This window comes from Macaca nemestrina, chromosome 12 (genome assembly GCF_043159975.1).
Source record: "Macaca nemestrina isolate mMacNem1 chromosome 12, mMacNem.hap1, whole genome shotgun sequence".
NCBI lineage: Eukaryota > Metazoa > Chordata > Mammalia > Primates > Cercopithecidae > Macaca > Macaca nemestrina.
In genome coordinates this window covers 2,991,881-3,016,327 of record NC_092136.1, presented here as the reverse complement: position 1 = coordinate 3,016,327, position 24,447 = coordinate 2,991,881, and the positions used below count along the sequence as shown (strand labels likewise).

Below are 24,447 nucleotides of genomic sequence, written 5' to 3'. Positions count from 1 at the left end.
CAGCCCCCTCGTCCCCTTTCCCTCTCTGCCCAGCATGGGACTCAGGAAACCAGAATTTGCAGGATGCTTAGTTCTAGGGGCACCTTGGCATGTGGGACCCTGTGTCTACTGTCTCTCAGTCCACTCCCCCCAAAGTCTCCCTCTGCCAAGTTAGCAGCCACATTATCCCATTCCACTGATGAGGAAACAGAAGGTCAGGGCAGCCCAGGGCCCTGCCCAGGTAGGAGGAGGAGGAGCCAGCACTTGCACAGATCTTGGGTCTGGAAAGGGGAAGCAGGACAGCAGGGAGGCTCTGCAGAGGAACCCGAGGAAGCTGCCTTGGGTGTGTATTGGTGCCATGCCTTGGGCGGCCACCAGGTGGCGCCAAACCCACACGCCCCCGTTCCAGGTGTGCTGAGCCACACCAGCCGTGCACCTACTGCGTGCAGAGCATGCAGAGTACGGCCAGTGCTCACCCGCGGCAGGCGGGATGGGGCATATTTCCCAGCTGATGCCGTCTGGGCCAGACTTAGATGAGAGGCCATGCTTGCCTGATGGTCCTAACTTCCTGAGAAAGCTGGGGACCACGGTATCTCCTTGGCCTCATATCCCATGCTCTGCCTGCCAAGGGACCAGGGAAGAAGCCTCAGGAAGGCAGACAGATGCACCCCTGCACCCCCTTTGTCTGCAGCACAGTTTCCATCCCCCCGAGCTCAGGCCAGACAGCTAGCTCCCGCCTTCCCTTGGCCCCAGCCCCTCCCAGTCCCACTCCTCAGCCCCTCCCCACCGATCTCCAGCAAATGTCCATCCCCAATGCCCTCTGCAGCCTCCCACCCCTCAGCCTCTGCAGTCAGCCTGGGCTCCGCCATGCCTCAAAAACCGTCCCATGGAGTACCTTGTGGCCAAACCCACCTGCCCCACCTCTGACCCCACCTGTCCTGGCTCTGACCCAACTGCACCATCGCTGACCACACCCAATGCAGAGCGTCCCTGGCACCTCTCTGGCCCAAAAGGCTTGTTACGTGGTAGTTCCACAGCCAGGTTCTGCTCTTTCCCCACCCCTGAGCATCGGTTCCTGTCCTGGGTTCCTTGTGAGCTCAAGTAAGGGCTGAATGGATGAGCCCTGCCTGCACTCCTGGGGTTGTGAGCAGCCAGCTGAGTCTGGGGGTTCCCCCCGGAGATGCCCCTTGACATGGGGAACCCTAGCCATCTGGGGTTCCTATGGACCCGCCAGCTCCCACAGTGGCCTCGGCTTTCATCTGTCCTCGTGGTTCAGGGGTCAGAACCACCCTCGGCCCCCCATGCCTTCATCTCTGCATTTATTGGATGCCACCCCGTGGTGGGCCCAGGGCAGGTGCATCTGCACCACCTTGCAGGCCCTTGCTCACTGTGAGGGGTCAGCAGCTCTGTCTCACCCATGAGGAAACAGGCCCAAAGGGGCCATGGCTACTCCAGGCCATGCCGGGGCTGAGACAGACCCCTCCAGCCAGCTCCACAGTCCAGCAGCTGCCCTCCCTGCCAGCCGCCTCTAATACTGTCCTGGCATGAGCATGCCACCATGTCCCTGGGGCCTGGGCAGGGGGCGTGGGTGGCTCTCAGCTGCAGCAGCTCTGTTTCTCCGCAGAGGTCTGGCCCAGAGCAGCGGCTTCGGAAGGCCAGCGACCAGCCCTCTGGCCATAGCCAGGCCACGGAGAGCAGCGGATCCACGCCTGAGTCCTGCCCAGAGCTCTCGGACGAGGAGCAAGATGGTGACTTTATCCCTGGTGAGCCCCCTTGGGCCCAGCCCCAAGGCCTCTGTCTGGTTCGCGCCTCAGATGCTGACCTGGCTGGTGGGGAAGCCAGAGAAGCACCTGCCCAGATGTAGGGCAGCCTCCCAGCAAAAGCTCCTCTGCTGCCCTGAGGGGCCCCCAGCAGGCTCTGCCCTCTCAGAGTCTGGGAGGCAGCCCAAGGGCCGAAGTGGGGCATGGTGGGGGCGGGGAAGAAAGGGAGCGGGCCCAGGTCAGGGGCTCCCCAGTGGCGAGGGTGGCATAAGGGGCAGGTCTAGTGGCATCCTGCCCCTGCCCTCTGCTCCTTTCCTGTCACCAGGAGCTGTGTCTCCCCGACTTTGCCCCTGCCTCTGTAATGGATGGGCCTTGCCTTGGCCACTTCTGCCTCCCAGGCCTGTTAGAGGCTGGTCCAGCCAGGGAGTTCCCTCCAGAAACATCCTTAGCGCCCCTCCCTCATCTCCGTGTCTCCAGCTTGACCCTGCAGATTTCCCATGAGGTGGGGTGGAGGCCCGAGCTGGATGTGACCCCAGGACCCACATGCCAGTGCCTCCGGACCTCCAGCTCATCCTTGCTTCTCCCTTCCCCTCCTGTGTCTCCTTCGGGGCCATCCCAGGCGGTGAGAGCCCATGCCCTCGGTGCAGGAAGGAGGCGCGGCGGCTGCAGGCCCTGCACGAGGCCATCCTCTCCATCCGAGAGGCCCAGCAGGAGCTGCACAGGTGGGCCACACTCATTGTGTGCATCCAGGCTCTGGGTCAGAGAGTGCGGGAGACCTGGTAGAGCTAGGGCAGGAGGCGGGGAGGCCAGGAGGCCGGGGCCGGGCTTGTCATTGGAGCTGGAAAGCAAAAGACCTGCAGGGTGATGAAAGGAGGAAAACTGCCGAGGGCAGGAGAGGGTGTGGGAGTGGCGGGCGGTGCGGTGTGACCAACTAGCCAAGTTGGCCATGCCTGGCAGATACTGAGCCGGAGATGTCCTGGAGCCCAGAGGAAGGTGCCAGCCCAGCATGGCCTGGGGTAGCCCCAGGAGAGACCCTGAGGTGTGTGGAGCGAGGTCGCAGCCTGGGCTCACTGCGGTGGCCCCGCACCTGCACACGGTGGCTTCTCAGGAATGGCTGGGGAAGGAGCAAATGGGAGTGGCCGAGAGCCGGCGGTTGCAGGCCACCAGGGCCACATGGCCCCTTTCCGTCAGCAGATGCCACCGATGGGGAGCGGAGCACAGGGTCCATCTCGGGTCCAAAGCTCCTGGCTCTGAGCCAGGCTGAGGCTCTCCCTGGCTGTGGGACCTCGGCTGTCAGACCTCAGCCTCCCCTCTGTAAAGCGGGCTTGATATCCCCGGGTGAGATGCAGCCAGGGCACAGGCCTGGGCTCTGGGAGGCTCCAGAGCCTTCGAGAGCTGTCACTGTCCCTGTGTGAGCATTTCCAGAAGGTGCTCCCTGGTGAGGCTGTGTGGGCAAAGAAACAGGGAGGCCTGGCTCCCCAGAAGCAGGTCAGCTGTCAGGCAGGTGGCCAGGGCTCAGCCAGAAGCTTCTGCAGCAAACCAGATACCATGTCAGGGGCCAGGTCCTCCACAGCAAAGTACTCCAGCTCGGGGGCCAGGGTCTCCACAGCAAAGTACTCCAGCTCGGGGGCCAGGGTCTCCACGGCAGAGTACTCCAGCTCAGGGGCCAGGGTCTCCACAGCAAAGTACTCCAGCTCAGGGGCCAGGGTCTCCACGGCAGAGTACTCCAGCTCGGGGGCCAGGGTCTCCACGGCAGAGTACTCCAGCTCAGGGGCCAGGGTCTCCACGGCAGAGTACTCCAGCTCAGGGGCCAGGGTCTCCACGGCAGAGTACTCCAGCTCAGGGGCCAGGGTCTCCACGGCAGAGTACTCCAGCTCAGGGGCCAGGGTCTCCACGGCAGAGTACTCCAGCTCAGGGGCCAGGGTCTCCACGGCAAAGTACTCCAGCGTGGGGGCCAGGGTCCCCATGGCAAAGTACTTCAGCTCAGGGGTCAGGAACTCCACGGCAGAGTACTCCAGCTCGGGGGCCAGGGTCTCCACGGCAGAGTACTGCCAGCAAGAGGCTCGGACAGCAGCGTCTGCTCCCTCACGGTCCTGGAGGCTGGAGTCCGAGATCTCGGTGCCGCAGGGCTCGTTTATCCCGAGACCTCTCCTGCCTGGCAGACGCCACCTTCTCACTGTGTCTGTGTCTTCATCTCCTCGTCGTATAAGGATGCCAATCCTATGGGACCAGGGCCCACCCTAATGGTCTCAATTTAAATAAATACCTCTTTAAGGACCCCATCTCCAAATACAGTCTTATCTGAGGTGGAAGGGGTTAGGACTCCAACATATGAAGGTGGCAGAGGCATGACTCAGCCATAATCGCAGAGGTGGGAGGGAGGATGTAAAAGGTTGGCTCCCTGATCCCTGACCCTCCTCTGCCCTGGATGTGCCCAGGGAATCCCAGTGTAGCCATGGTGCCCTGGGGCCCTCCCACTAACACGCTTTCCACCCCCACCTGCTCCGATGCCCCTGGAGGGCCATCCTGTCTCCACCTCGGCCCTGGGTCCAGCACCTGGTCAAGCACCCAGGGCACCATCCTGTTCTGTGGGAGGGGGACTTGCTGGCATTGTCACAGTCCCCATGACCTGTCCCCTGTCCTTGCAGGCACCTTTCCGCCATGCTGAGCTCCACGGCACGGGCGGCACAGGCACCGGCCCCAGGCCTCCTGCAGAGCCCCCGATCCTGGTTCCTGCTCTGTGTGTTCCTGGCGTGTCAGCTGTTCATTAACCACATCCTCAAATAGGAGCCCTGAGGGCAGAGCTCCTGGCCAGCCCCAAGCCCTCCCTCCCAGGCACCCAGCACTTTAAGCCTGCTCCGTGGAGGCAGAGAGGCCTGGCAAGCACAGCCACTGTGACGGGGAGTCCAGGCGCAGGAGGGACCCGGGGCCACAAGGGCGCTGCGGGCCCAGGTGTGCTAGGCCCCTCTCGGGGGGCACTGGCCTCTCTGCAGGGCCTTCTGCCCAGCGCCGGCCTTAATGCTAAAGCCAAATGCAGCTTCTGCTGTGCAACACACTCCCGGCCATCTTGCTGTGTCACCCCCTGTCCAGCCTCCACTTGCCATGGGGGATGGATGGATTTAGGGTGGGAGGGCCTGCCAGGGCCCTGGACAGTCACACCCTAGCAGCAGTGAGTGGGCAGGTTTGGAGGAGCAGCCAGGGAGCCCCGAGTGGCCCAGGAGTCCCCACACACACATGGACGCATAGGCCTGCCTTCCTGAGACCCTGTCCACGTTGCCGGGGCCACCCTGGTGGGGCCACTGGTGGGTGCCAGGGACAGGTTAGGGCCACGCTGGGGAGGGCAGTTTGGTTTTTTATTCTACCATGTGCAGTTTGGATGGGAGCCCCACAGAGGCAGGTCCTGGAACCACCCACCCTTACACCTGGACACTCGCTCTGGTGGGGACACGCACAGGTGGAGGTGGTTGTGGGTGCAGGGGTGTGGGGGGCACAGGGGTGTGGCCTAGCTGGCCCCGCACGTGGGCCGGGGAGGCTCAAGTTCGCCACTTTACTCAGACCGATGCACAGTCTTCCCATTTTACACTTTTTTAATAAACATAATTGCAATATTTTCGGCAGGCTGTGAGCCGCAGTCAGCCTCCGCGTCTGGCCTCAGTCCCCGTGTCAGTGCCGCTCTGCGTGTGCGTGAGCGTGTGCGTGTGTGTGAGCCTCTACACATATGTATATACATACAGAGCCTTAAACTACATCGTGGCGGTGCCGTCTGAGCTGTAGCGGATGGTTTTGTTTCCAGTTTTTGTACCCATGTCCTTGTCTCCCTTCCTCCCCCATCTGGGGATGTGTCTGTGCTCCACACCTTGAAATAAACAGACACATGTGTAGAACGGGACTTCTGGAAACGAGATGGGGGCTTCCCAGGAAGACTCAAGGCCAGCGTGGAGCGGTGTGGGGCTGGCTGGAGGGGCCCGGGAGGGAGGAGGGTGCAGAGTTCGCAGGGAGCCACGGGCAGCTGGCCCGCCCTGTGGAGCAAATGCTGGGAGGCTGGGGTCCCATCACCGCCCAATGAGCCAGCAGGGGACACGGAGTGACACTTCCCACAGGCGCTCCAGGCACCTCAGAGGCTGCTGGGGGGCATTGGCACAGCCCCTGAGGCCAATGCTGCCAGTCACTGAAGGGGACCCCCAGGCTGGACCACCTGACCTGCTACCCCTTGTTTCAGTTCCACTGTGGCCACCGCCCCTGCTACTCGGACACCACGGCCAGTGAGTGGGCCTGCCCAGGGTGCCCCTGAAGGAGGGGTGGGGGCACCTGACCACAGGCCCCATGTGACAGCAAAGGGAGACTGCAGCCCACCCCTCACAGCAACCAGAAGACGAGGGCAGCCAGGCAGTGCCCAGGAGAGGAGAACGCAAAGGGCCTCGGGTCACCACCTCCCTCAGCACCTCCCTGCCTCGACCCCCAAGGCCCCAGGAGAGGAGGGGCTGTGGCTGGGGTGGAGGGAGAGGCAGGGGGTCCTGCCCCCAGCTCCTCTAGGGAGCCTCATGTTCACCTCAGACAGCCAGGACTCCCAAGACCCCCCAAACCACCTGGAGGAGGGGCGGGGGGCCCTGCCTGGCTCCAGCACCCCTGTGTGGAGGCCACATGCCATGGGGCAAACATGAGCTCAGAATGTGAACCCTGGGGGTGACGGCCTTCTGCATCTTGATGCCGGGGCAGGCTGTTTTAGACACCCCACCTGGGACCCCTATCTTGCCTCCTGCACCCTGGGCCCATGCAGAGCAAACATGCTCAGCCAGATGGCCCTTCCCAGAGGCAGCCTACCCAGGGGTCCTCCTCCCACCAGCTCCAGCTCACCACAGGGCAGGCCCTCCCCCCACACCTCAGCAGCTTCACACACCCAGGGGCAAGACTGGGATCCCCTCCAGAATTCTCCCTCTATCTTATTAAGAGCTGTTTATTTTTTAATGTATTTTCGAGACAAGATCTCACTCTGCCACCCAGGCTGGAGTGCAGTAGTCTGATCGAAGCTCACTGCAGCCTTGACCTCCCAGGCTCAAGTGATCCTCCTGCCTCAGCCTCCAGAATAGCTGGGACTACAGACACACACTACCATGTCTAGCTCATTTTTTTTTAGAGACGGGTCTCACTATGTTTCCCAGGCTCATCTGAAACTCCTGGCCTCAAGCAGTCCTGCCTTGGCCTCTCAAAGTGCTGGGATTACAGGTGTGAGCCATGGCTCCCAGCCTCTTGCTAAGAACTATTTTACATCAACAAGGAAGAGAAAGCAACTATCCCAGGAGGAAAAACACAGAGTCCAGACCCCAACGTGTCCAGGGTGAGCATAATCCTAAGGGAATAATTGCCTAAAATCCTAAGGGAATAGATGCCCAAAGAGGTGCCTACACAGGTGTTCAGGGAGCACTTTACAACAGTAATCACCTGGCCTTGGTTTGAAACTTTGCAGGAGGTGGAAGGGAGGGCACCTGACCAGCATTTCAAATGTTCAGCAAGGTTCATTGTAGCCAGTGTCACTATTTGGAGAGCTCCAGTTGTCACTCTGCAACTCTTGGGACAGGATTCATCAAATGAATATGCCATAGAGGCTGTCAAGGTTCAGGGGAAATCAACTGGTCTGAAATTGAAAGCCCAGTCTGCACTGGTTGTATTGAAGAGGGCGCAGCAAGAGCTTCCAGCTCATCAGAAGAAAATCCTCCATGCCTCCAACCGTGCTGGTGTCTCAGTTGCAGGGCTTACTGCGGATGCCAGACTGTGACGTATTTCATGCGCCAGGAGCGTTTGATTCCAGATGCGTGTTTGACACTCTTCCTGTGTGTCCCGTTGTATCTCTAATTGGAAGCAAGACAGAAACCAGCACAACAGGCTGGCCAGACACTTTATGGTGCTTATTGCTGGTTGTGATGACAGGTGCCTCCATATTTTCTTTTTTTTTTTTTTTGAGACAGAGTCTTGCTGTCACCCAGGCTAGAGTGCAGTGGCACAATCTCAGCTCCCTGCAACTTCCACCTCCCAGATTCAAGCAGTTCTCACGCCTCAGCCTCCCCAGTAGCCAGGATTACTGGCACACGCCACCACGCCCAGCTAATTTTTGTATTTTTAGTAGACATGGGCGTTCACCATGTTGGCCAGGCTGGTCTTGAACTCCTGAATTCAAGTGATTCACCAGCCTCGGCCTTCTAAAGTGCTGGGATTACAGGCATGAGCCACCACCCCCGGCCAAGCCTCCCATATTTTCCAAATCTGTCCATCTGGGATTTTGACTGCAGAGCTATGTCCACTAAAGCCCATTGTCAGTCCGCTATTATTTACGTGGAGAGACTTGTGGGCGTTTATGGAGTATGATTCGACTGAGCTGCTTCAAGTGGTCTGCATGCCTTAAGAGAGACATTTCTGAAAGGCAGGACTTTACACCAAATGTTTCTGCTGCAATTGCTGGCAAAGATATGGGGCTTAGCATCTGTGATGATGATGCTGTGTCTCCGTTCCTGGAATGTCCTGGAGAAAGGTCACAGAGGAAAGCACGGCGCACTGCACCTGCCGATGCACCTGCAGAGAAGGCTGGTGACCTGGGGAACATCCTGAGAAACCAGGATATATGTGCATCACCAAACACACAGAGTGAGGAGCAGGCAGTGATGACAATAATCGATACTTAGAGCCAAAAGCTGCGGCGCGGTGGGTCGGTGTGCTTTAGGAATCAGTCCAGACGTGAGTTTTTTCCAAGCAGCCTCACCAAAACCGTACCATGGAGGCCTCTCCCTCAAGGGGCCTGTACACTCGTTCTCCAGAAAGTACAGGGATTGGCACGAAGAAAATAGTGTCGTTTTGGTTTAAAGACAACTGTAGAATAAAATTAATCTATGAAAACAAATAAATAATAAAACCCTGAACATGGTTTTTGGGTCCATCAGTGAAGGATGCCCCAGGTGAGTTTTGTATGCGGACGCTGGAGATGAAACAGTGGGTGGTGATATTTGCTGACGATGGGGGTGTCCAGAGCTGTGCCTCCAGCCCCACTGCAGCAGAGCACCTGGTCTCAGTCCCCGGCCCTCCCCTGCCCTGAGCCACTCCATGTGAGGGGCTATGCCTGGCTAGACCACCTGGGCTTCTGTTCCACATCCCAGACTGGACAGGAGAGTGCAGGAGCAACTGCAACCTTTCCGCAACCTGCCCCTGCCCCCAACTCCGCTCAGAAAATATTGTGGGAATGAGGGAAGGAGGAGGGACAGACACGGGGGGGCTGCTGACTGGGTACCAGAGCTGGAAGGGACCCCCAAGACATCTTGTGGGGAGAACAAGGCTAGAGGTGGTGCTTGCTCTGGAGGGGCTGGGGAAGGGGAGGCCAATGAGGAGCCCCCTTTTCTCTTCCGCTGGTGGAGCCTGGACCCTCTTGGAGTGCATGGTCAGGGTGAAAGTCAAGATACCTCTTCGCCTCCCTAGGAAGTGACCAGGCAGCAAGGAGAACCTCTCGTGCTGGGCGGGGGATGGGGGTGCTGGGGAAGGGATGGGGAGGGCCCGTCCTGGTGGATGCCGAATTCTGAAGCCCAATCAGTGGCTTTACAGTTTTAGCTCTTATATTTCAGTCTTTGACAAATTGTAAGGAAATACAAATCAAAACTACAAAGAGTCAACCCTTCAGATGTCTTCAAGGTATATTCACATTGTTACATGTGCCAGAATGTCCTTCCTGTTTTTGGCTGAATTAGTATTTTCTTGTATGAATAGACCACATTTTGTTTAACCATTCATCTGTTCATGGATACTCAGTTTTTTTCCTTCTACCTTTTGGCTATCATAAGTAATGCTGTGGCTGGGTGCGGTGGCTCATGCCTGTCATCCCAGCACTTTGAGAGGCTGAGACGGGCGGATCACCTGAGGTCAGGAGTTTGAGACCAGCCTGGCCAACATGGTGAAACCCCGTCTCTAATAAAAATACAAAAATTAGCCGGGCATGGTGTTGGGTGCCTGAAATCCCAGCTACTCAGGAGGGTGAGGCACGAGAATCGAATGAACCCAGGGGGCGGAGGTTGCAGTGAGCCGAGATTAGGCCATTGCACTCCAGCCTGGGTGACAGAGCAAAACTCCATCTCAAAATATAAAAAAATAAAGAAATAAGTAATGTTGCTCACTGTTCACAATAGCAAAGACGTGGAATCAATAAATGCCCATCAGTGGTAGACCAGATAAAGAAAATGTGGTACATATACACCATGGAATACTATGCAGCCATAAAAAAAGAAGGAGATCATGGAGCTGGAGTCCATTATTCTTAGCAAACTAATGTAGGAACAGAAAACCAAATGCCACATGTTCTCACAAGTGGGAGCTAAATAATGAGAACACATGGACACAGAGAGGGGAACAACACACACTGGGGCCTACTTGAGAGTAGAGAGTGGGAGGAGAGAGAGGATCAGAAAAAATAACTCTTGGGTACTGGGTGACAAAATAACCTGTACAACAAACCCCATGACACGAGTTTACCTACATAACAAACCTGCACCTGTATCCCCAAACCTAACAGAAAAGTTAAAAAAAAAAAGAGCCGGGCGCAGTGGCTCAAGCCTGTAATCCCAGCACTTTGGGAGGCCGAGACGGGCGGATCACGAGGTCAGGAGATCGAGACCATCCTGGCTAACACGGTGAAACCCTGTCTCCACTAAAAAAAAAAAAAAAAAAAAACTAGCGGGGTGCCTGTAGTCCCAGCTGCTTGGGAGGCTGAGGCAGGAGAATGGCGTAAACCCAGGAGGCAGAGCTTGCAGTGAGCTGAGATGCAGCCACTGCACTCCAGCCTGGGCGACAGAGCAAGACTCTGTCGCAAAAAAAAAAAAAAAGAGAGATTAAAAAAAAGAACAACGGCAATGAAAACAATGAATAATAAATAAATAAATAATGCTGCTATGGACATGGGTATACACGTATCTGTTTGAGCACTTGTTTTGGGGTATATAATATCCAAAAGGAGGAGGGACAGATGCGGGGGATGCTGGTTGGGCATCAGAGCTGGAAGGGACCCCCAAGACATCTTGCGGGGAGAACAAGGCTAGAAGTGGTGCTTGCCCTGGAGGGGCTCGGGAAGGGCAGGCCAGCGAAGAGCCCCCTTTTCTCTTCTCGCCCACCACCACACCTGGCTAATTTTGTCTTTTTAGTGGAGACGGGATTTCACCATGTTGGCCAGGCTGGTCTTGAACTCCTGACCTCAGGTGATCCACCCGCCTCGGCCTCTCAAAGTGCTGGGATTACAGGCATGAGCCACTATGCCTGGTCAATATATTGTTGTTAACGGTAGTCACCATGTTATACATGGCAGTTACTCCTCCAGTCTAATGGACATATACCCAAAAGTAGAATCTCTGAATCATGCAGTAATTCTATTTTTACTTATTTTACTTTATTCTTCAAAAGTGACAGGGCCAGGCACAGTGGCTCAGGAGAATCACTTGAACCCAGGAGGCGGAGGTTGCCGTGAGCCGAGATCGTGCCATTGCATTCCAGCTGGGCAACAAGAGTGAAACTCCGTCTCAAAAAAAAAAAAAGGAAAGAAAAAGAAAAAAAAAGTGACAGATAAAGTTGAGTATATTACAATGTACACCATGATCTTCTACAATATGTATAAATTGTGGAATGGCTAAATCAAGCTAAGTGACATAAGCACACCTCACATAGTTGTTCTTGTGATAAGAAGACTTAAAATCTACTCTGTCAGCATTTTTCAAGAATATAATATATTGTTGGTTTTTCATGGGTTTTTTTGTTTGTTTGAGAGGGAGTCTGACTCTGTGGCCCAGGCTGGAGTGCAGCGGTGCGATCTCGGCTCAGGGCAGCCTCTGCCTCCTGGGTTCAAGCAATTCTTCTGCCTCAGCCTCCTGAGTAGCTGGGATTACAGGCGCGCGCCACCATGCCCAGCTAATTTTGTCTCTTTAGTCGAGACAGGGTTTCACCACGTTGGCCAGGCTGGTCTTGAACTCCTGACCTCAGGTGATCCACCCACCTCGGCCTCCCCAAATGCTGGGATTACAGGCGTAAGCCACCAGGCTGGTCAATATATTGTTGTTAATGGTAGTCACCATGTTATACATGGAAGTTACTCCTCCTGTCTAACAGAAATTTTGGAACCTTTGACCAACATTTCCCCAGCCATCTCCTCACCACCTCTCCAGCTCCTGGTAACCACCATTTTACTCTTCTCTTCTGTGGGTTCAACTTTTTTAGACTTTGCATGTGAGTGAGTTCATGCAGCATTTGACCTTTGGGCTAGCTCATTTCACCTAACGTAATGTCCTCCAGATTTATCTATGTTGTTACAAATGACAGGATTTCCTTCTTTTTTCTTGCTGCATAGTATTTCATTGTATATACGTAGCACATTTTCTTTATCCATTTATCTGTCTATGGACACAGGTTGATTCTCTATCTTGGCTGTTGTGACTAGTGCTTCAATCAACCAGGAAGTGCAGATATTTCTTTGATATACTGACTTCACTTGTTTGGAGCATCTACCTAGCAATGGGATTGCTGGATTATATAGTAGTACTATTTAAAATTTTTTTTTAGGAACCTCTGTACTGTTTTCCATAATGGCTGCAATAATTTGCACTCCCACCAAGAATGAGCAAGGGTTCCCTTTTATCCACAGCCTCACCAACAGTTGTTATCTTTGGTCTTTTTGATAATACCCATTCTGATAGGTGCGAGGTGGTATTGCACTGTGGTACTAATTTGCATTTCCCTGATGATCAAGATATTGAGCATTTTTTCATATACCTGTTAGCGACTTGCATATCTTCTTTTGAGATATGTTTATTTAGTCCTTTGCCTATTTTTTTAATTAGGCTGATTTCTTGCTATTGAGTTGCTATATATTCTGGATATAAACCGCTTATCAGTTGTACGGTTTGCAAATATTTTCTCCCATTCTGCAGGCTGTCTGTTCACTCGGTTGACTGTTGCATTTGCTATGCAGAAGCTTTTTGGCTTGATGTAATCACAGTTGTCTATTTCTGCTTTTGTTGACTTATTTTTAATTTTTCAAGGAACTGGTTTCCACAACAGTGACATCACTTTGCATCTCCAGGAGCAGTACACAAGGGTTCTAATTTCTTCATGAACACTCTCTTTTCTGTTGTTTTGCTTTGTTTTGTTTTTTGATAATAGTCCTCCTACTGGATCTGGAATGGTATATCATTGTGGGTTTGATTTGCATTTTCCTAACGATTAGTAATGTTGAGCATGTTTTCTTTACTTTTCTTTTTTCTCTCTCTTTTTTAATGGACACAAGGTCTCTCCATGTTGCCCAAGCTGGTCTTGAACTACTGGGCTCGAGTGATCCTCCAGTCTCAGCCTCCTAAAGTGCTGGGATTACAGGCATGATCCATCGCGTTCAGCCAAGCATCTTTTCGTCTGCTTTTTAGCCATTCCTTTTTTTTTTTTTTTTTTTTTTTTTTGAGACGGAGTCTCGCTCTGTCGCCCAGGCTGGAGTGCCGCGGCCGGATCTCAGCTCACTGCAAGCTCCGCCTCCCAGGTTCACGCCATTCTCCCGCCTCAGCCTCCCGAGTAGCTGGGACTACAGGCGCCCGCCACTTCGCCCGGCTAGTTTTTTGTATTTTTTAGTGGAGACGGGGTTTCACCGTGTTAGCCAGGATGGTCTCGATCTCCTGACCTTGTGATCCACCCGTCTCGGCCTCCCAAAGTGCTGGGATTACAGGCTTGAGCCACCGCGCCCGGCCAGCCATTCCTATATCTTCTTTGAAGAAATGTCTGTTCAAGTCCTTTGACCTTTTTTTTTTAGACAGGGTCCCACTCGATTGCCCAGACTGGGGTGCAGTGGCATGATCACAGCTTACTGCAGCCTCAATCTCTAGCTCAAGCAATCCTCCTCCCTCAGCCTCCCAAGTAGCTGGGACCACAGGTGCACGTCACAACACTTAGCTGATTATTTTTTATTTTGTGTAGAAACAGGGTCTCCCTATGTTCCCCAGTCTGGTCTTGAACTCCTGGGTTCAAGTGATCCTCCTGCCTCGGCCTCCCAAAGTGCTGAGATTACATGTATTAGCCACCGCACCTGGCTGGTGTTAGTTCTTCTTTAAATGTTTGGTAGACTTGGCCGGGCGCAGGGGCTCACGTCTGTAATCCCAGCACTTTGGGAGGCCGAGGCGGGCGGATCACCTGAGGTTAGGAGTTCAAGACCAGCTTGGCCAACATGGAGAAACCCCATTTCTACTAAAAATATAAAAATTAGCCAGGCGTGGTGGCACATGCCTGTAGTCCCAGTTACTTGGGAAGCTGAGGCATGAGAATCACTTGAACCTGGGAGGTGGAGGTTGCAGTGAGCCAAGATGGTAGCAGTGAGCCGAGATGGCAGCATTGCACTCCAGACTGGGGGACAGAGCAAGACTCTGTCACACACACAAAAAAAGAAAAAAAAAAAAAAACTTAGGAGAAAGCCAAATACCCATTGATCAAACATTTGGAAAGAGGAACGGAACTATCCAGCAAATGGCCATTGATCCAGCATTTGGGTAGAGGAATCAGCCAGGACAGTTTTGGCGCTCAGCAGTTGCTGGGAAGATGTGGCTGTAGGATTTTTATTGGCATAAAAAATTGTTCCCAGCCAGGCACGGTGGCTCATGCCTGTAATCCCAGCACTTTGGGAGGCTGAGGCGGTCAGATCACCTGAGGTCAGGAGTTCAAGACCAGCCTGAACAATATGGAAAGACCCCATCTCCACTAAAAATACAAAAAAAAATTAGCTGGGCATCGTGGCATATGCCTGTAACCCCAGCTACTCGGGAGGCTGAGGCAGGAGAATCGCTTGAACCCGGGAGGTGGAGGTTGCGGCGAACCAAGATCATGCCATTGCACTCCAGCCTGGGCAACAAGACTGAAACTCTGTCACCAAAAAAAGAAAAAAAAAATTGTTTCCAATGTATTTTCAGAATGGGACAAAGTAACAAGAATTACACTTACATTCTGATCCAAATTTCAAAGCAACGTTTTTTTTTTGGTTTTGAGGCTGAGTTTGTATTTTTAGTAGAGATGGGGTTTCGCCATGTTGACCAGGCTGGTCTAGAATTCCTGACCTCAGGTGATCCACCCGCCTCAGCCTCCCAAAGGGCTGGGCTTACAGGCGTGAGCTACCGCGCCCAGCCTGATGACAGTTTATACTTTGTAGGGCATGACTCCCCAGACTCCTTAGATAAGAATTTGGGCAAGATTTAAAAAATTAGACTTTAGGCCTCAGTCCTAACAGTTCATGTGCATAGGCACCTGGTAGACAGTGAGGTGGTCTGTAAAGAGCGGGTTTGCCTCCTCTTTGGAAGCTCTGTTTTTATTTATTTTCTGGTTCTGTGCTGCCATGCAACTGATGCCAACAGAATGAGGCCAGTAATAAAATGCTACTGACCTCATCCTGTTTGCATCAGTTTACAGTCACCCTACAAAAGTAGGTGGATTACTTTCTGTCCTCCTCCCTTCTCTACCAGGAGAGCAGACAAGGAGGATTCAGAAATCTCTAGCTCCTCCTTCTCAGAAATCCTGGATGGCCACAGTATCTTCTAGGCTTGAGGAGAGAGCTTTGGTCAAGGAGACCCTGCTTACCCACTCCAGTGCCCCTCCGCCCCGCCCCCGCCAGCTCTGCTTTCAGGCGGGGTGATCACCTCCAGAACCCAGTTTCTTCTGTAAAAGTCCCACCCGGCAGGCACGGCTGGTGTGAGTTGAGATACACAATGATGGACCTGGCACTGTTCCCACTGCCCAAGACCCGCACCTGGCACCCCATTGAGGCTGTGCCCGGAGGTCATGGTCTCCTGCTGCCATGGGAGAGGCCTCCGATTCAGTCTGGCTGCTAGAGAAGCAGCTTCCACAAACAGCTTAGGCAGGAAGGCGGTCACCAGAGAGCCGCTGGGCAGTGGGCCAGGCTGACGGGGGTGCAGTCGTGGTGATTCCCAGGGATGGCAAAGCTCAAGTTCACAGCCCGGGTTAGGTGTGGATGGCATGCCTGCAGAGCCCTGCTACCCACACACCAGGCCCTAAAGCCTGCACCCCCCCACAGCCAGATGTGGGCTCTGTCACCAATGCCAACATCACCACTGGTGGCACAGGCAGCCAGCTACAGAGAGACCCTCAGTGTCTGCTTCTTCACGTACCGGATGCCAATGGCAAGTCTAAGGCCGGGCACCCACCAGGGACCCACTTGTCTGGCTTCACCCATTACTTTCTCGGTTTTAGCACTGAAAGTGCAGTGTCCTGGGCAAGCCAGGATGGCTGGTACCTTCACTCCCTGAGGCTGCTGGAACAAAAGACCATAAATACATGGCTTAAAACCTCAGGAATCTATTCTCTCCTAACTCTGAAGGCTCAAGGGGAGAATCCTTCCTGACTCTGGCTTCAGTGGCCTTCTGTGGCTTGGGCTGCATCACTCAGTCTCTACCTCCATCTTCACATGACCTTCTCCCTTCTGTGTCCAATCTTCCTGTGTCACTCTTCTTATAAGGACACTTTGTCACTGCATTTAGGGCCTACCCTAAATCCAGAATGCTGTCATCTCAAGATCTCCCCACTACCTTTGTTTTCTCGAGACAGGGTCAGGCTCTGTGGCCCAGGCTGGAGTGCAGTGGCACAATCTCAGGTCACTGCAACCTCCCCACCTCCCAAGCTCAAGGGATCCTCCCACCTCAGTCTCCTGAGTAGTTGGGGCTACAGGCATGCACCACCATGGCTGCCTAATTTTTGTAATTTTTTTTTTTTTTTTTTTTTTGAGATGGAGTTTCACTCTTGTTGCCCAGGCTGGAGTGCAGTGGCACAATCTCGACTCACTGCAATCTGCACCTCCCAGGTTCAAGCAATTCTCCTGCCTCAGCCTCCCGAGTAGCTGGGACTACAGGTGCCCGCTACCACGCCTGGCTAATTTTTGTATGTTTAGTAGAGATGGGGTTTCACCATGTTGGCCAGGCTGGTCTTGAACTCCTGACTTCAGGTGATCCACCCACCTCGGCCCCCTAAAGTGCTGGAATTACAGGTGTGAGCCACCGTGCCCAGCACTTTTTGTAATTTTTGTAGAGATGGGCTCTCACTCTATTGCCCAGGATGGTCTCAAACTCCAGGGCTCAAGCCATCCTCCTGCATCGGCCTCCTAAAGTGCTGGAATTATAGGAGTGAGCCACTGCACCCTGTCTTTTTTCAAGGGTCATTATTCTTCAAAGTTACATCGTCATAATGAATGATGGATGTTTCCAAAAGCAGCAAGTAGAGAATATGACTACTACATGACTGACTCCTCGGTAAACTCAAATCAAGAAAGTGTAAAAGAAGGATCGCCGGCCAGGCACGGTGGCTCACACCTGTAATCCCAGCACTATGGAAGGCCGATGTGGGAGTGGATCACCTGAGGTCAGGAGTTTGAGACCAGCCTGACCAACATGGTGAAACCCCGTCTCTACTAAAAATACAAAGATTAGCTGGGTGTGGTGGTGGGCATCTGTAATTCCAGTTACTCAGGAGGCTGAGGCAGGAGAATCACTTGAACCCAGGAGGCAGAGGTTGCAGTGAACCAAGATTGTGCCATTGCACTCCAGCCTGGGCGATAACATCAAAATTCCATCTTAAAGAAAAATAAACAAAGAAGGATTGTTCACACCCAGGGACCTGTTGCACAGACTTCTGTCCTTTCAACTTGTAAGTGCTCCCAGAGAGGCTCAGACTTTCCACCCCTCCTGCATTGCTGAGTTTTTTTGAGTCAAACTTTCCACAGGATGGATATTTTTCTCCCTTGATAATAGTGCCTTTCCTGTTTTAGTCCTTTTAAACAATGGGTATTGTATCAACATCTGTTTTTGTGTGTGTGAAATTCCTGGCCTTCATGTGTTTTTACTTCAAGTGCATTCATGCACAACAGCTCCTGAGAAGTGTGCTCAGCTCTCCGGGCTGCTTGCTTCTGAATGTGTACTTGCTGGATCACCGCTTTCAAGGTAGAACCGGAGGAACTTATTGAATCACAGTGGAAAACACAACTACTTAGCCTAATTAAGGAGAGAGGGGTACTGTCTACTTCCATGGTAACTGGACATGGGAAAAGGGCCAATATCTGTCATCTCTTTAGGGACCTGTTTTGCATGCCCACCCCTGTCCCCATCTTATTGTTTGTTTGTTTGTTTGTTTTGAAATGGAGTCTCACTCTGTCACCCAGGCTGGAGTGCAATGGTGCAATCTCACCTCACTGCAACCTCTGCCCATTGGGTTCAAGCGATTCTCGTGCCTCAGCCTCCGAAGTAGCTGGTATTACAGGTGCCTGCCACTGTGCCCGGCTAATTTTTGTACTTTTAGTAGAGACGGGGTTTCACCATCTTGTCCAGACTGGTCTTGAACTCCTGACCTCGTGATCCACCTGCTTGGCCTCCCAAAGTGCTGGGATTACAGGCGTGAGCCACTGCAGCCCAGCCTTATTTATTTATTTATTTATTTATTTATTTGAATGTACAAAAAATAAATAAATAAAACAAAACAAAACAAAACAAAACTAAGGTTGTAGAATTATAAAATTGCTTCAGCCTCAGAACCTTAAGTAGGATGCCCTTGAATTGACTTATGTTAGTCCTTAGGGAGTCAACATGTGTGCTGCTGCTTACTTAAATACAGTTTAGTTGGAGCCCGAGATGCAATGTCTTCCCCAGGCTTCTTAGACGCCTTCCTCTTCCCGAATCCTAGAAGAGGTGGGCACCTGAGTGGGGAATCTCAGGTGACTTAATTGAGTTTGCCAGGGCCTACTCTATTGAAGAACTGGGTTTTCATTCTTGAGAAGAAACTCATGGAAGGGCGTGTTTCCTATCAAGGTTCACATACTAATTTTGTTGTTGTTGTTTAGTGCTCTGTTGCCCAGACTGGAGTGCAGTGGCAGGATCTTGGCTCACTGCAACCTCTACCTCCCGGTTCAAGCAACTTTCCTGCCTCAGCCTCCCTAGTAGCTGGGATTACAGGCACACGCCACCACGCCTGGCTAATTTGTGTGTGTGTATGTGTGTGTGTGTGTGTGGTTTTTTTTTTTTTTTTTTTTTGAGACGGAGTCTTGCTCTGTTGCCCAGGCTGGAGTGCAGTGGCCGGATCTCAGCTCACTGCAAGCTCCGCCTCCCGGGTTCACGCCATTCTCCTGCCTCAGCCTCCCGAGTAGCTGGGACTACAGGCGCCCGCCACTTCGCCCGGCTAGTTTTTTGTATTTTTTTTTTTTTTTTTTTTTTTGAGACGGAGTCTCACGCTGTTGCCCAGGCTGGAGTGCAGTGGCCGGATCTCAGCTCACTGCAAGCTCCGCCTCCCGGGTTCCCGCCATTCTCCTGCCTCAGCCTCCCGAGTAGCTGGGACTACAGGAGCCCGCCACCGCGCCCGGCTAATTTTTTTTTTTTTTTTTGTATTTTTAGTAGGGACGGGGTTTCACTGTGGTCTCGATCTCCTGACCTTGTGATCCGCCCGCCTCGGCCTCCCAAAGTGCTGGGATTACAGGCTTGAGCCACCGCGCCCGGCCGTTTTTTGTATTTTTTAGTAGAGACGGGGTTTCACCGTGTTAGCCAGGATGGTCTCAATCTCCTGACCTCGTGATCCGCCCGTCTCGGCCTCCCAAAGTGCTGGGATTACAGGCTTGAGCCACTGCGCCCGGCCGTGTGTGTGTTTTTAGTAGAGATGAGGTATCACTATGTTGGCCAGGCTGGTCTCCAACTCCTGACCTCAGGTGATCCACCCGCCTCATCCTCCCATAGTGCTGGGATGACAGGCGAGATCCACTGCGCCCAGCCAACATACTAATTTTTTTGTTGTTGAATTTCCTTGGTGCTACTTATGCCAAGCAATTATGAAGAATTTTTGCTTTTCTTACGGAATATTTCATGAAGGCAATAAAGTTAGAACAGGCAAGTCCAGAGTGGGAAAGCTTTATCTACCTCATTTATTTTTTATTTTTTGCAGCCATAGAATTTTCTATTCTAAGACTGCTGAAGTAGTCCCAGGTCCTATCTAAAACCTAAGAGTTGGCCAGGCATGGTGGCTAACACCTGTAATATCAGCCCTTTGGGAGGGTGAGGAAGGCAGATCACCTGAGGTCAGGAGTTCCAGACCAGCCTGGCCAACATAGCAACACCCCATCTCTACTAAAAATATAAAAATTAGGGCTGAGTGCGGTGACTCACACCTGTAATCTCAGCACTTTGGGAGGCTGAGGCAGGCGGATCAACTAAGGTCGAGTGTTCGAGACCAGCCTGACCAACATGGAGAAACCTCGACTCTACTAAAAATACAAAATTGGCCAGGCTTGGTGGCAGGCGCCTGCAGTCCCAGCTACTGGGGAGACTGAGGCAGGAGAATTGCCTGAACCTGGGAGATGGAGGTTGCAGTGAGCCGAGATCGCACCTTTGCACTCCAGCCTGGGCAACAAGAGCAAAACTCCATCTCAAAATAAATAAAATAAAATAAATAAAAATTAGCCAGGTGTGGTGGCACACTCCTGTAATCCCAGCTACTTGGGAGTCTCAGGCAGAAGAATTGCTTGAACCCAGGAGGTGGAGGTTGCAGTGAACTGAGATCAGGCCACTACACTCCAGCCTGGGCAACAGAGCGAGACTCCATCTTAAAAAAATAAATAAATAAAACCTAAGACTTGATGTATTGGTGGGAAGAGCTGAACGTTCAACATGGTTTTGTGAAGGCTTTTTTTTTGTAATCTCCTTTTGTAGGTGTAATAGTGAACAAGTGAAACATTGCTGTCACGGTTTAACAAGGAGAAAGAGCCCAGGTATGATGGCTCACGCCTGTAATTCCAATACTTTGGGAGGCCGAGGCCTGTGGATTGCTTGAGTCCAGGAGTTTGAGACCAGCCTGGGCAATATGGCAAAACCCCCATCTCTCCCAAAAAGACAAAAATTAGCCCAGTGTGGTGGCATGCACCTGTAATCCCAACTACTCAAGAGGCTGAGGTGGGAGGATCACTGGATCCTGGGAGATCAAGGCTGCAGTGAGCTGTGATCATGCTACTGCACTCAAGCCTAGGTGACAGAGTCAGACCCTGTTAAAAAAAAAAAAAAAAAAAAAAAGCACAACAATAAAGAAAACAAATTACCAATATCATTTTTCACAGAATGAGTAAAACTATTCTAAAATTCATATGTAATCAAAAAAGAGCCCAAATTGCCAAAGTAATCCTAAGCAAAAAGAACAAAGCCAGAGGCATCACATTACCTGACTTCAAACTATACTCTAAGGCTACAGTAACCAAAACATCATGGTACTGGTACAAAAATAGACACATAGACCAACAAACAGAAATAAAGCCACACACCTATAGCCATCTGATCTTGACAAAGTCAACAAAAATAAGCAATGGGAAAAAGACTCCCTAGTCAATAAATGCTACTGGGATAGCTGGCTAGTCATATGCAGAAGAATGAAACTGGACCCTTGTCTTTCACCATATACAAAAATTAACTCAAGATGGATTAAAGAGTTAAATGGAAGACCTCAAACTATAAGAATCCTAGAAGAAAACCTAGGAAACACCATTTTGGACATTAGCCTTGGGAAGGAATTTATGACTAAGTCCTCAAAAGCAATTGCAACAAAAACAAAAATTGACAAGTGGGACCTACTTAGACTAAAGAACTTCTGCACAGAAAAAGAAACTAGCAGCAGAGTATATAGAAAATCTACAGAATGGGAAAAAGTATTTGCAAACTATCTGTCTGACAAAGGTCTAATATCCAGACTCCATAAGGAACTTAAACAATTCAACAAGCAACAAACAAATAATCCCACTAAAAAGTGGTCCAAAGGCTGGGTGTGGTGGTTCACACCTCTAATCCTAGCACTTTGAGAGGCCAAGGTGGGTGGATCACGAGGTCAAGAGATTGAGACCATCCTGGCCAACATGGTGAAACCCCATCTCTACTGAAAATATAAAATTAGCCAGGCATGGTGGTATGTGTCTGCAGTCCCAGCTACTCAGGAGGCCGAGGCAGGAGAATTGCTTGAACCTCGGAGGTAGAGGTTGCAGTGAGCCGAGATCACGCCACTGCACTCTAGCCTGGTGACACAGCAAGACTCCAGCTCAAAAAAAAAAAAAAAAATAAAAAAAATAAAAAAAAAATACATGAACAAACATTTCTCAAAAGAAGACACACAAACAGCCAACAAACATGAAAAAATGCTCAACATCTGATAGGATCTGGCTGTGTCCCCACCCAAATATCATCTTGAATTGTACTCTCATAATTCCCACATGTTGTGAGAGGGACCCAGTGGGAGATAATTTCAATCATGGGGGTGTTTTCCCCCATACTGTTCTTGTGGTAGGAATAAGTCTCACAAGATCTGATGGTTTTATCAGGCGTTTCTGCTTTTCCATCTCTCGTCACTTTCTCTTGCCGCCGCCACGTAAGAAGTGCCTTTTGGGAGGTTGTAGTGAGTGGAGATCGAGCCACTGCACTCCAGCCTGGGCAACAAGAGTGAAACTCCATCTCAAAAAAAAAAAGTGCCTTTTGTTTCCCGCCATGTTTCTGAGACTTCCCCAGCCATGTGGAACTGTAAGTTCAATTAAACCTCCTTTCCTTCCCAGTCTTGGGTATGTCTTTATCAGCAGCATGGAAACAGACTGATACAGAAATCGGTACCAGTAGGGTGAGGCATTGCTAAAAAGATACCTGAAAATGTGGAAGTGGCTTTGGAACTGGGTAACAGGCAGAGATTGAAACAGTTTGGAGGGCTCAGAAGGAGACAGGAAAATGTGGGAAAGTTTGGAACCTCCTAGAGACTTGTTGAATGGCTTTGACCAAAAGCCTGATAGCGATATGGGACAATAAGGTCCTCTGAGGTGGTCTCAGAGGGAGATGAGGAACTTGTTGGGAACTGGAGCAAAGGTGATTCTTGTTATATTTTAGCAAAGAGACTGGCAGCATTTTGCCCCTGTCCTAGAGATTTGTGGAAGTTTGAATTTGAGAGAGATGATTGAGGGTATCTGGCAGAAGAAATTTCTAAGCAGCAAAACATTGAAGAGGTGACTTGGGTACTGTTAAAGGCATTCAGTTTTATAAGGGAAGCAGAGCGTAAAAGTTTGGAAAATTTGCAGTCTGACAATGTGATAGAAAAGAAAAACCCATTTTCTGAGGAGAAATTCAAGCCAGCTGCAGAAATTTGCATGAGTAACGAGGAGAGCTGAATATTAATCCCCAAGACAATGAGGTAAATGTCTCCAGGGCATGTCAGAGGTCTTCACAGGCCTGGAGGCCTGGGAGAAAATGGTTTTGTGGGCTGGGCCCAGGGTCCTGCAATGTGTGCAGCCTAGGGACTTGGTGCTCTTCGTCCCAGCTGCTCCAGCCATGGCTGAAAGGGGCACTTCTTACATGGTGGCAGCAAGAGAAAATGAGGAAGATGCAAAAGCGGAAACCCCTGATAAAACCATCAGATCTTGTGAGACTGACTCACTACCACAAGAACCGTATGGGGGAAAACACCCCCATGATTCAAATTATCTCCCACCAGGTCTCCCCCACAACACGTGGGAATTATAAGAGTACAATTCAAGATGAGATCTGGGTGGGGACACGGCCAAACCATATCATTCCACTCCTGACCCCTCCAAATCTCAAGTCCTCACATTTCAAAATCAATCATGCCTTTCCTACAGTCTCCCAAAGTCTTAGCTTATTTCAGCATTAACCCAAAAGGCCACAGTCCAAAGTTTCATCTGAGACAAGGCAAGTCCCTTCTGCCTGTGAGCCTGTAAAATCAAAAGCAAGCTAGTTACTTCCCAGAAACAACGGGGGTACAGGCATTGGGTAAATACAGCTGTTTCAAATGGGAGAAACTGGTCAAAACAAAGGGGTTACAGGGTCCAAAATCCAGAGGGGGAGTGGAATTTTAAAGCTCCAAAATGATCTCTTTTGACTCCAGGTCACATAGATGCAAAAGGTAGGTTCGCATGGTCTTGGGCAGCTCTGGCCCTGTGGCTTTTCAGGGTACAACCTCCCTCCTGGCTGCTTTCACAGGCTGGTGTTGAGTGTTTCCACTCACTGCAGCCTTGACTGCTGGGCTCAAGCGATCCTCCTGCCTCAGGCTCCCAAGCAGATGTCCACGACAGAGAAAGGACTGTGAACAGCTGTGAGTTCCACAGCAGCACACTGCACAGCTGTGAGAGAGGACTGGGGGTCCCTGCACACCACGAGGGGTCCCACAGAGGTGAGGGCATGCCACAGGACGGTATGCACAGCATGACCCCCTTGATGTCAGCTCACGGGCATGTGCTGTTCGACACGTCTGCTCCAGGGCTGTTCAAGAGGGTGGTGTAATTATAGACAGAAGACGAAGGCTGACGTGGGATGTGAGCTGTGCATGGTCAAGTTCTTGGTATCAAGCCAGGAGAGACTGGTGCTACTTGAGCCAGGGAGGTCCTCGGGGGAGCTGGGGGCTTCCGGGCTGGGCACTGACAAAGCCCATCCACTCCGTGTTCTGCCAGATGTTCAGCAATGGGTTGACAAGTTTTTCAAATATAAGTAGATTTCTTGGTTATGAATTAAAAGCATTTTCATTCCTTCACAGAAGTCATGGTCCCAGTTAATAGAAATTCATTTCACGTCTCCTCTTTTTGCTTTCAGAAGAGGCAAATGAGCCCGGCAGCCCTGGAAGGACCGTGCTAGTGTTTGGGCACATCCTCCTGGAAATGCCT

The 24,447-nt window shown here is 51.6% G+C and overlaps 1 protein-coding gene across 5 annotated transcripts in view; it reads left to right on the top strand.

Annotated features, from left to right (window-relative positions):
* Window positions 1-5,370, top strand: part of LOC105469759 (oxysterol binding protein like 5) — a 79,886-nt gene extending 74,516 nt beyond the window's left edge. For all 5 annotated transcript variants that reach the window (XM_011721264.2, XM_011721261.2, XM_071074091.1 and 2 more), the window contains exons 20-22: window positions 1,604-1,742; window positions 2,359-2,461; window positions 4,388-5,370. In XM_011721264.2, the coding sequence (XP_011719566.2) occupies window positions 1,604-1,742; window positions 2,359-2,461; window positions 4,388-4,526 (381 nt within the window). In that variant the 3' untranslated portion in view covers window positions 4,527-5,370. The remainder of the gene's footprint in view (window positions 1-1,603; window positions 1,743-2,358; window positions 2,462-4,387) is intronic.
* The last annotated feature ends 19,077 nt before the right edge of the window (window positions 5,371-24,447 follow it).